General features: G+C 31.6%; 2 protein-coding genes across 3 annotated transcripts in view; one reads left to right on the forward strand and one right to left on the reverse strand.

Annotated features, from left to right (window-relative positions):
* The window catches only part of Strip (striatin interacting protein), a 29,114-nt gene extending 24,529 nt beyond the window's left edge, over positions 1-4,585 (reverse strand). For both annotated transcript variants that reach the window (XM_067262327.1, XM_067262326.1), the window contains exon 1: positions 4,506-4,585. In XM_067262327.1, the coding sequence (XP_067118428.1) occupies positions 4,506-4,544 (39 nt within the window). In that variant the 5' untranslated portion in view covers positions 4,545-4,585. The remainder of the gene's footprint in view (positions 1-4,505) is intronic.
* Positions 4,586-4,752: 167 nt separating this feature from the next.
* Positions 4,753-13,007, forward strand: part of LOC136968329 (protein lifeguard 4-like) — a 31,412-nt gene continuing 23,157 nt past the window's right edge. Inside the window, exons 1-2 of the mRNA XM_067262328.1 lie at positions 4,753-4,935; positions 10,417-10,525. Of these exons, the coding sequence (XP_067118429.1) occupies positions 4,821-4,935; positions 10,417-10,525 (224 nt within the window). The 5' untranslated portion in view covers positions 4,753-4,820. The remainder of the gene's footprint in view (positions 4,936-10,416; positions 10,526-13,007) is intronic.

Below are 13,007 nucleotides of genomic sequence, written 5' to 3' on the forward strand. Positions count from 1 at the left end.
GGTACCCTCGAAGTTTTGCTTAAAAAGCCTGGGTACCGATCGATCGGTGCCTTCGGGGACAAAGGGTTAATTAATGTTAATAACACAGATGTGTGACCAATATTTTCAATAAATATCGTATTAAATAATACAAATGTTTTAATCCCAATCGTCACTTCATTTATTTCCCCCAAATATATTTATGTTAGTGATGTAACGAATAGTATATTCGGCCTCAGCCGAATACCGAATATTCGGCTAGGAGTGTGGCCGAATACCGAATATTCGGCCAAACTATTTGGCTTGATTAACGCACGTACGAAAATTGGCGCGCAAATTGCATTATGGCAAAGATCGCGCACCGTGCTCTCTATTGGCCCGCTGTCACTACGATTTTTTCTTCCATTAGGTCTAAATTATTTAAATTAATTAATTAAATTATAATTATTAAAGTTAATATGAGACAAAGCCTAACATCTATCTCTAGTGCCAAATTGGTTTATAATTTATGTAATAGCCGTAAATAGCCCGCTATGATTCGGCAGTTGTTGGTATTTAGATGTAAGTTATAACTTATAAGTTATTTTATTTGCAATCGATCATTTTAACTCTTTAATTAAACACTAAAATTTTGTTTTTACTATGTATTTGTAGACTGAATAGTATCCTAAGGATATACTTTTGTGGTGACATAATATGGTCTAGTTTCTCTCCAGTTGTGGAACAGTTCAAATATATCATATAAATATTAAAATATACGCGAATACGAATATGACATAATTAACTAAACAATAACATTAATGCCCGATACATTCTAACCTACACGCCATCAATGCCATAAGATATCGGGCTAGATAAAGGTTATATTATTATTTAATTACGAAATAATTTAATACTAGAGTTAGATGCTATTTCTTATTAACTTTAATAATTATAGTTTAAGGTTCAGCATTAATAAAAATTACAAAAATGATTAATTTACTGCGTTTTTGTTATTTCTTACTCCTGTTTTTAGGTATTCGGTATTCGGCCGAATAGTGAAAAATAGGCCGAATACCAGGTAGTAACCGAATATTCGTTACATCACTAATTTATGTAGCTAAAATTAGTTTTAACTAATGTTAAAAGTTAAAAAGTTAATGTTTGATTTTAGTTTTATCTAAAATCAAAACATGTACAGCAGTAAATTCTAGTTTTAACTAGACAAAATGGGTTATAACAATGACATCCAGTAAAAACTAGTTTCAACTAGTTAAAACGCATTTTCACTAAAAACGAGTTTTTACTGTAACATATATGTTTAAACTAATTTTTAAATTAGAGGTGGAAATAAAAATTACAGTTTTTCTCAGAATATGAAGGGAAGTAATGTTTATTAGTTTACGTATGTAAAGAAAAATAGTTCCAAGTTCATTACAAAGTAGAACACTGGATTGGAATAATATTAAATTTCTCCTTATCTATCATTGTACAATACAATTTGAACAATCTGGAAAATAACTGACCTGGGGCAGGGCTTGAACCCACAGCCTCCGCTTGCCGTGTGGTGGGCTACCAATTGCGCCACCCGGACCCCAAGCAAGTCATTGCTTCCAGACTTATTTAAATTTTGATATAACCGTCCATAGTTACTACTACAAATCCATCATATAACAATGTCCAAATTGCTAGAGAGTAATTTGTAAAAAAAGTTATTTTTAAAGAACTTGGGAGTTGATTTCAAATCAATCATTTGCAACTATATTATTATAAATATACTAGCTGACCCGACCACACGTTGTTGTGGCTCAAAATGTATCTATTATAAATGTATAACACTTCCCCCGTGGGGGGAATTTCAAAAAATCCCTTCTTAGTGTACATTCTCTTGACGTACCCTATTAAAACGTAATCAAAAACGCATCTAAAATAGTATAATAAAAGCCGAGTTCTTCACAGTAAGCCTTAATCCCGTCACTTTTCCCGCTGGGGAATATCGAAAAATCCCTTTTTAGTGTATATTCTGTTGACGTAACCTATTAAAATGCAATTAAAAACGCAAAAAACCGCACGTAAAATAGTATAATAGAAACCGAGTTCTTCACGGTAAGCCTTAATCCCGTCCATCTCCCCCACTGGGGGGAATTTCGACATGAATATTATATAAAAACACATGTGTATTCGAATGCAACGTTGTCAAAATTTCAAAGGAATCGGTAGGAACAAACGAACGTTATATTTTATTTATATAGATAGATAGAAAATGATCTGCTTCAGTCCATTCTCACAGAAAAGCAAACTTAGGTCGTCGGAAGTTAGCGCCATCTGTTGGACATAAAAGCCTTAATCCATATATAAATATATTTTTGAAAGGGGGGAAATGGTGTAGGGGTATGAAAAATAGATAGTAGCCAATTCTCAGACCTACTGAGTATGCATATCAAATTTGGTAAAAATTGGTAAAGCCGTTTCGGAGGAGTACGGTAACAAAAATTGTGACACGACAATTTTATATATAAGATTTCATTTTGTAGTAAAAAAAATAACAACTTTTATTCTTACTTTGCAGTATTCTTGATTGTTAATTTATATAGGCTATTTATTTAATGAAATTATGGTTTATTTGTCTTGCAAAGCTTTTATATTCATAATTACATGCATATGTGGATTCAGCATTCATGTACAATTTCATTACTAAAAACTTTGAGCCTTGTGTTTGAATAAGCCATAGCTTTAGTCCTATCAACAAATAAACTTTGTTTTGACTGGCTAAATTATAATATTGCCAACAAACATGATATATATTTTTACAAGTTCTCCAAAATCTGCAAACTTCCTTCTGGGAAAAGCAAGTGGAGTCTCCCTCTCATTTGGAAACACGAATGTCAATCCCTGAATTATGCTCATTTGTAACATAAATACAACTTGTAAATGAATATTTTGCACAAATAAAAGTCTATTTGAATCTCTCTTAATTTTTCTTTCTGAGTAACTTTCATACATGTGCATATATTATTATACTATATGTATACGAGTATCAGCAATCAATTACTCTCAGACATCATATAAATCATACTGGCACCCGTTCACGGACCAGTGCCAGTCTGATAAAAATATTTGACTGTACTAACACTGGCACAGTTAATTACATGTGACATTTAAATAGTAATATAAGTTACTGTATGTACTTTGTTACATACAGTAACACTAGATAAGCATATACAAGTGTAATCACATAACCTAATTTGTAGTTGCCGGTCCACGTAAAATCATCCACAATTTTACCAAGAAAAAGGTCAAAAAACTCTGACAAGAAGGACCGTTTTTGTTAAACTGCCAGTCACACTTATCCACCAAAAACATCATTACAGTAATGGCTTATCGAGGTTTGACTGTACAGGATAATGTCTTTTTTTTTAACAATCATTTTATTATAATTTTGTAAAGAAATTTTATAGTTATTACCCAACTTTTAAATAAAATAAACTGTCAAAATAAAGTTTAAAAAAATCCTTTAAAGGATATACTATAGATACTCCCTGTAGAATTTCGGGATTTTGAGTATATATCTGAACTCAGGGGACCGAGACAAGTTCAACAATACCCTATTTTTGGACCAGAAACGAAAAATTAAAAAAGTTATCATACTTCTTTTGGCAATCACGCAATGATTGGGAGTTGCATCGCTCTCTCCGCCAAGCCTATTGCATGTTTAACAGGCAATCCAGCAAGTCGGCCATATATACCTTCAACATAGGCAGATGTTGATCCACAAGCACACCGATCGTCTGCAGTTGGAGTTAAGTCCTTTTTGCACACCTTCGTGCTCCTCGACCTCGGGGCCTACGGCTTCTCAGCTCCTCGCTCGCTATCGGCTAGTACTACGCACCACTATCGCAGCTTGTCCAACAAACCTAACCTATCCCTCCGGGAGATGACCGTCACCGCTAGACGGCGGAAAAATCTGAAATGGCTGGAATGCACTGCAAAAAGCAAGAAATTGTAAATATGATAACTTTCTTATTTTTTGTCTCCAGACCAAAAGTAGGGTACCGTTGAACTCGTCTCGGTCCCAAGTTCAAGTATATACTCAAAGTCCCGAAATTCCATAGGGAGTAATCTATAGTACAGCCCTTTCGAACTCTAATTTGTAAAACAATTAACATAATATTGAGATAATGAATTAAATTTGATAGAAGCTATTTGAAATCATATATAACAGTATATAAACACAAACAGCAACTTTGACATATACTTTTGCAATGTTTCATATAATTATTTTCAAGTATTTATTGCACTTTTGTGTGAAGGAGTGTAAAATGTCATTTATTTCGCTTGTTCTTCTCATTTATCTTTAAAAAGTACTGTGTGAAAGAGAAACAAACTAAAGTACAATGATTTCTTATGGGATTTAGGCTTAATGAAAATTCAAGATATTTTAATATCTAAGAAAACAATTTATGTTAAGTTTCGCGCGAGTAAGATATTTAACCCGATCTTAAAAGCTTTATGAACAAAAACCAACCGCATTATTAATAAAAACTCACCGAACTAAAATAAGATTGATAAGTAAAATGTTGCCTCATTCCAACCGCCCGATGTCGCTTCCGTCAATTTTGTGAAAAATTTATTTTACTAATGGAAAATATTTACGTTAATAACTCGTTTAAAAGAATATTTTAACCGATTTTATTTTATTAAAATTATTAATATTACACTTTTATAATTTTTACGGTATTTTTTTTCCTCTATTGTATAGGTGGCGTAACTTAACAACATATTACTGTTAGTGTCATAAGTTCGTCAGGAAGAAAACAATTTCGTATCATTGTAAACAAACGATTCGATTGAGATAGAAATTAATGAAAATGACAGATAAACCAATTATAATAGACATGGGTTCGTCTAAACCTTCCATAGTTAATGATTTTATGTATGGATCTAATGTTGCTCAATCTCATGTTTACATCAGAATGGGTAAGTAATTAATTAATAGTTTGTACCATATTGTGGTCACGTGACTGATTTCTATATATATTATTTTAGGATATTGTTCAAATTTTTTCCTCGTAATAGTTATAAGCAATGATTCTCATTTATCAGTATTTCAGGATGCAATATAATCAGATGCAGTTTGTGAAATTTTAAATCTTTCTATGGAGTTAATATATTATGCGATTTTCAATTCATGTTAAAATACTTTGGCTCTACTAGAAAAAATTTATGCAAATTATATTAAAAAATGACGTAAATGAGAAGCCGGTTGAACTGGATAAACTCTGTATGATTCGAAACAAAACACTTTTGTGATCTGGCTATGATTTTTAATGAACAAATATTTTCTACTTCTTTACCCAATTGTACTAATAACCAGTATACAGAAAAATAATTTCCTTTCTTTTCGGACTTTTGAAGGCTAAAAAATCCCAAATCTTTAATCAATTCAAAGTGGAAAATAGACTGGTATAAAAACCCTACTGAAGTACCCTACTGAAAACCCTAAATTCAGTAAGAAACCCTACTGAAGAGGCCAATAAAGGTGAAATGCATTTGGGGTTAAGAATAATGTAAAATAATAAAAATTACTTTTTCTCTTAAAGTTAACCTGTTGGTCTTTTTGTTTTTATACCAGTCTACTTTCCACTTTGAGCGAATGGATTAACGATTTGGGATTTTTTAGCCTCCAAAAGTCAGAAAAGGAAGAATTATTTTTTCGTGTACTGGTTAATAGCACAATTGGGTAAAGACAGATTATATGACTCCATTGGGTTTTTAAAAATTTTTATTAATTTTCTACTTCCTTAACACTCCAGTATTAATATGACTAAGGAATAAAAACATTGACGTTGATCTGAAGGTACTGTTGCAAGATTGGGATTTATTTTTATTTGTATTTTTGATCATACAATCTTTTTTAAATTTTCCATGATTATTTGATGTTATTAAGTTGATTGTGTTGTAATTGTTTTGTTTTGTTTTACGCAACATTACGTGAGCGATAATGAGGAAAAAAACTGAATGTTGTAATATTTTGTTGTTTTACTTAGTCAATGAATAAATATTCTGTTCTGTTCTAAATAAGTTAATGGACTTATTAACACAAGTCGTTTACGGAATAATAAAGATGAAGTTTTCAGGGTCTGCACAACTATTTGCTACACACAGTTGTGTTGTGCATAAACTTGTGTAAAGTACTATTTTTAGTATCTTAGGAAACCGATACTAACTGCGGCCGGTAAAACTTCCGTTAACCTAACAGGTACTTTACGCGGATTCGAGATTAGTTTGCCAGGCCTGGGCTTTTACGCGTGCACTGAAAAAATTAGTAAGAATAACGACAAATATCAACTCAAAGCAAAAGTTTCAAATATATTTAATTAGTAAATTGAATTTAACTGTGTACAATTGTCTATAATCCAAAACAAAATTTATTAACGAAATCAACAAGTCAACCCGACAATAAAACTCGGCTACTTAGCTTAATTTAATCTTAATTTCCCTTTGAAAATTCAACAAATCAAATATTTAAGAACTACGAACAAAATCTCTTACGAACTAAATGTCTATCCGTCACCTCATTATACTAGGAACCTGTTTCCTCAATCCTTTCGCTATCGTCAAATCGAATTCCTCTTTAAACACTTTGGACCGCCTAATTCTCAATCTGGACTTTGCCTCGAATTTTTCACTCGGTAGTACACCTCGACCGGAATCACCTCAATCAGGAATCACCTCGATCGTCTTCGGTTAGCGTGCTGGTTTTATGCTGTGAGGTGACGTCACAATTCAGCTAGGTTACTCCCTTTGTTTACATATTTAGTTTTTCTAACATCAAATTTCTTTCTGACAGCTTCAATTCTCCGACAAAATCTTATAAACTGTTTACAAAGCATTTAGCACAATTTTCTGGGATGTTTTATGACGGTTTAGTAAGTATTTCTTTTCTAGTGAGTGTGGGGATTCCCCCCTCCATTTTTCTCTGCAGACTGTTTATTTCTGCTGGGCAGCGCAAGTGCGTGTGATTTTTTCCTACGGCGCTCGTTCTTTCGTGAGTTGGTTTATTATCTTCTTTTTTGGTTACTAATAAGAGAGTGGTGAAGAACCTTTGTCCTAACTAAACATAAGCCCCAAACAAAATATAATAAAACAAAAAATAATAATAAAATAAAAATAATGCTCAGACTCAGTTCCTTACACTTGTAATTGTCACAACTTTTTGTCTTGCAATTTTTCTTTGTATTTGTTCTTTTAGGTTTCATGTTTACTATTTTTCAGTATTTTATGCCTGAATCATGAAACTACCTGAGTTTCTACATGCATTTTCACATGATATGCAAGTCAAGACCTCATTGTTACTCACTTTTCACAACTTGAAAAAAATGAGCTTTTTACCATTTATAACTCACGTATAATCAATCACCTTCTATGTAAAGTTATAATAATTCTAAATTTAATATTGCATTTACTTTAGTTGGAAAAAATTTTAGTAATTATATAACATCAATTACCATATATATTATAATTTACCTGTTTCAGCCCTGTTTTCATTCCATATTCTTTTTAAATTCTGTAACATATCCAGTTATGAATTACAGTGCCAGACATTTGTTAATAAATATTATATTAATGGACTGGCAACAGATGACCACCATGTTAGAGTGTAGAAGACCATTAGTCAGCACGTCAATCCCACCAATATTGTTAAGCAGCACACTGCTCTCACTATTGGTCTGGAAAGCATCTCATATGACTGTTGGTCAGTCCTTCCTAGTAGTGGTGCAAGGGACATTGATGTCATAGTGGTGTGTGTTCAGGAAATCCAGGACCTTTAGATGTTGCCTTTTTACAAACAGTCGTTTTCTATTAAGATAACCTTCGACCATACACTGCTAGGGTTTCCAAAGAATGTCTCCACCACACTTCTTTGGGCAGTAGTCTCCATATTTGTTGCCCTTTGAGCATTTGTATGAGCAGTTGAGATGTCTGTTTTGTCCATCTACAAGTGTGAGGGATCTGGATCAACAGTTGCCACATGTGTGGACAAATTTGTTGTAGGATAGCATGCATGCCCAATCATGTTATCATATGTATCCAGGGAAGAGAAAGTCTTACAAGGGTACTAAAGGTTTTTTTTAAATCAATGAGCAATTATTTATTGTGACATTGTCACAATGCAGGGCTTCAGTTTTAATCATATTTTTAATTTATTTAATTTAAAATATATGTTCTCCACCTCAAATTAGCAGTGACCTGCCCCTGTACATCATACTTTTCCTTTAGCAGTAGAGTTGTGCCAGTCATCTAACTAACACTTTTTGGGAAAAATTCTTGAATTGAAATAATGTGACTTCTTGTTTGCATCAAAAGTTAATTGGAGCCTCCTGCCTCTAAGGTTTCCATGTTTGGTCTCGGATTTCATCTAACTTTGTTCTTGAGATTAAGGAAAGATGAACAGTAGTAATTTATAGGTCTACAATTTTTTTAAATTGCAGCCCAATCACAAGCAACTTTCAGCCTGCAGGTCAAATGTAGCTCTCAAGTTATTAATTTGCTGTCCCTGGGGCTTTGTCAACATAATTTATTTTTCCATTTTCTGCTTTGTGGCCATTATCATGCAAACCTAATTAAACTGATATTTATGATGAAGAACGTACAAACTAAACTTGACTAGTGAAAAGACAATAAGCTGTATATTATTATGTAAATTAAGAAGTCACACTGGATGTTTGAATATCTTTACTTAAACTCCAAAGAAAATTTGTAGATATTATTGCATTTTGGATGTTTTATTCTTTTTATTCATTGTTCACTTAAAAACACCTGAAATTCCTTATGCATATTTACAAATTTTCCTTGAAATTTAAATAAAGGCATTCAAACATCTAATGTGGCTTCCTAACTTACAAAACATATTAAATCTTGTATACTGAAAGTTTACATAGAAATACCCAGGAATTGAGTAATATTAATTTATAAAATATATATTATTAGTTTGCGTATCATTGGCATATGTTATTTTGGTACTTAGTATACTGGAGGTTATGAAATATGTTGGTACTCAGCAGGCTCAAAGCCTGCAACTTCCAAAATAAATGCTGCCTGAATTCTACAAAGTTAATTTGTGTCCCACGTCTAGAAAAGGTTGCTCATTACTGCTTTAAATTGTATTATTGTTCTACAGGAAATTATTCCTTTTCTATGATATTGTAATCACTTATTACTATTGTCATTATGTTTACAGTAATAAAGTTTTATTTTATTCTAATGCCTCTTTCTTGGTGTATAACTTTTGTCAATGAGTATATTTTCGTAAATTTAAATGTTTTTAGTTTAATATCATATGATATTCAAATATTCATTGCATCTTTTAACAATTATAGCTAAAAGAAAAAATAATTGTTTATTATTGTTCAATACATAAGTAAAGATTAAAGAGCATTAAAATCACAAACAATTAAAGAATTTAATGATTGTTTAATCTTATCGTGAGATGGAAGCTATTGCTTCATCAAGTAAGCATAATATATATATAGAATTATTTTAGATTAATTTAAAATTCTGATAGAAGATTTCTACTATACTGGTGTTGAAAATTAAGGCAATAAACACAAAACTGTTTAAAATCAACACCATGAAATGTGAATAGCTGAAACTTCCATCATACATAAATCAGCAGTGTGATATAAATGAGGTGCAAGAGCGACACACCCATGCAACAAAATGTTATGTGCTATATATACAGCAAAATTGTTTCTGATAAACAATTATCTGTTAGGACCACTAACAGTAAGGAAGTATTCCCGATATATCAATAGCTCAGTAACTTATCAGGCATGCCAGGCATTTTGATGATTCATTGCACTGGAGAGCCATTTCTTTCTGCATTTTTTCCATCTACATTTTTATGTGTTGCTTTAATTTTATACACGAGTGCAGATGATCAAATGAAAATTTTACTTGCATTGAGTGGACTTGGAAATGTCATGAACTGCCTGTGCTTGTGCTATATATTAAAAGAAAAACTTAAATATTTAACTATAATCATTTATGTACTACAGACCTGAGAAATAATATTTGAAATTAGATTTTCAAATAAACAAATCAGTGTTGTGTGATGAATCAGTTAATTGTCAATAACTTTCATCGCCAAGTCTACTCCTCATAAGTAAACTCCATACATGGCCAGCATAATTCTTATAATTATGATAGAATCACAGTTGAAAGGATATAATAATAAAAAATCTAAAAACATAGATGAAGAATACTCTTTACTATCACTTAAAATTTTCTTTTATATAGTAACTGATGAGATTTTTACATATATAGAATAGTTATAATTATATATGAATATCAATTTAATCATTTTACAGATTATTGAAAAAAAATTAATAAATATTAATAAATTAATAAATACAGTATTTATTTAATTTTGTGTTATCTTTCATTTAAATTTGTTAGGTTTCATACGAAAAGTATATGGAATTTTAACTGCTCAGCTTTTCCTTACTACAATTGTATCCTCTGCTGCTATGTTTACACCATTAATAAGATTTTATATAAATGAAAAGTAAGTATTAATATTTTAAACATTTTATTTTAAAATGACATTTATTTCATTTTTAAAAGATATTTTTCCTAGCCTCCTAATAGCTAATATTTTTGTAATTATGACAGAAATATCTTATTGTGTGCTTTAGTGTTTCATTTCTGAAGTGAACTGAATTTCTGTTGATGTCATATAAAAATTTTTAAATTATAATTTAATTTATTTGTCTAATCAATATATGAATTTATTAAAGTAAAAACAAGATAGGACAAAAATTTTACATGGTACATGGTAAGGTTTTATTTTACATGGAATTGATATATGCAAATTTATTAGTTATGCAACGAATATTCGGTTACTATTTGGTATTCGGCCGAATACCGAATACCTAAAAACAGGAGTAAGAAATAACAAAAACACGGTAAATTAATCATTTTGGTAACTTTTATTAATGCTGAACATACATTTCAAGTTTAAGAAAGTGCAATTGTTTGCTTATTTATCTCAAACAGTAGTTCCCAAAATGGTTCCTATGGACCCCCTGGGGTCCTTGTACCACTTTGGGGGTCTGTGGCAAATTAAAATTAATTTGGGGGTCTATGGACAACGTCAGGGGGTCCACAAAAAGTTTAATAAATTCTTCACAACAGTACAAGAACTGGATGTGCTGTATGACAATTCAACAGCATTTGAAACTTCTGGAAAAGTGCTGAAGTTAATAAAATGGGTGTTGTATGATCTATCACCAGCACAAGTTGAGCATCATGTCAATAGTGCATTTCATTGTGCTCACATTATCTCCGAGTTTTGTTTTATGATCAAATCATTACTGGAGATGAAAAATAGCTACAATATAAGAATATTAAACATTGTCATTGGTAACTCAATCCTGGAGATAAAGCAGTACCTCAGCTGAAAGCTAGTCTTTGTCCAAAGAAGACATTTCTCAGTATTTGGTGGGATATCTGAAGTATGATACATTTTGAGCTGCTGGAAAGGAATGAAACTATCACAATTGAACTTTACTATCAGCAAATGGACTGATTGATGAAAGCTCTGCAAGAAAAAGTCTAGTAGTGATCAATAAGTGATATGCTCTATTCCATCAAGAGACACAGCTTTTTTCATCTCTAAAATATTGGAGGAACTTTACTGGGGAAAAATGATACTTCTCTCATATTTCCCAGACATTACTCCTCAGATTGCCATTTATTTCAGAGCTTGCAAAATTATCTTATTGGAAATTATTTCAATTCTCAGGAAAATCTCCAAAATGCAGCGTCAGTATTTTTTTATTTAAACCAAGAGAATTTTTTCAACAGGGTATTAAAAAGTTGCCTGAAAGGTATAACGAGGTTATATCTAATAAGGGACAATATGATTGAAAATATAAACTTTTTGTAAAAAAAATTCGATAAAATTTTTAGTTTTTCAGATATTTGAGCTAACTGGAAAGATAGATGACCCAAAAAAAATCACACTTTTAAAATTCAGCAATAAATTTAATAAAATAACATTTTCAACCAGTTTCACTAATCTTCTTCACTTACAATAGAACGGAGAATGGAAGAACATGAATACAAAAATTTAGAAAACAAGAACAGGAATTTTAAAAAATAAATGAATAAATAACAGCAATCGTAGTCAAAATTAATAAAAGAAATAATAAGTAAAAATAAATGAATAAATATCCCTTAATAAAATTAAATTTCATAAATGGACCACCGCATGGTAGTCCGTTTATGAAATTTAATTTTATTAAATTGTCCACTCTCTATGGTTGATGCACATGAATTCTTTATGAGATTTATAAATTTCCAATTTTTCTAGATATCCCATAGTGTACATATTCAATGTGGGTCCGATGATGGATGTCTATCCTATTTTACTTGTGTCTTGCTGTTGCGAGTATGCCGCCAGCGTCGTATTATTGAGATTTTTTCAATTGTGTACTTATGTTCTTTGATTCATTGTTGTAAATTACACATAGTTGCATCTATGTAGACTGGTTTTGATTTGAAACATTGGTTGATTATCAGGATGGAGTAAATCCCTGCAGTCAAATATGATCATATGGTTTCTTACCATTTCTGAGAATTCTGAAGATCGTTGGATTGCGATACGATATACTACTGCGACATTATCGTTAGGCAAGGCAACATTATCCACTATGCTGGGTAGCTTGTCTGTTGATATGTACACCTTCTATAAAATGGATGTTGTTGCATTATATCCTTCGGTACAGTACTTCAAGGTGGTGATGCTTGCCAACACTTTACTTATCAAGGAGGATTTCACTGTGCAGCAGGTTTTAGAGGTTCGAGAAGCATTTCTCTTTATTACAGAGCACAATTATTTCCACTTCAATGGAAGAATTTACCTGCAAAAACAGAGGGTGCTGATGGGCTCACTGCTGTCAGCTGTGTTAGCAGAACTCATCATGAGACATACTGAACACAGGGTCTTTAAATTCCTCCTCACAATAGCTTACCCTTAATATATT

Source organism: Centruroides vittatus, unplaced genomic scaffold (assembly GCF_030686945.1).
Source record: "Centruroides vittatus isolate TY-2023 unplaced genomic scaffold, ASM3068694v2 contig_1428, whole genome shotgun sequence".
NCBI lineage: Eukaryota > Metazoa > Arthropoda > Arachnida > Scorpiones > Buthidae > Centruroides > Centruroides vittatus.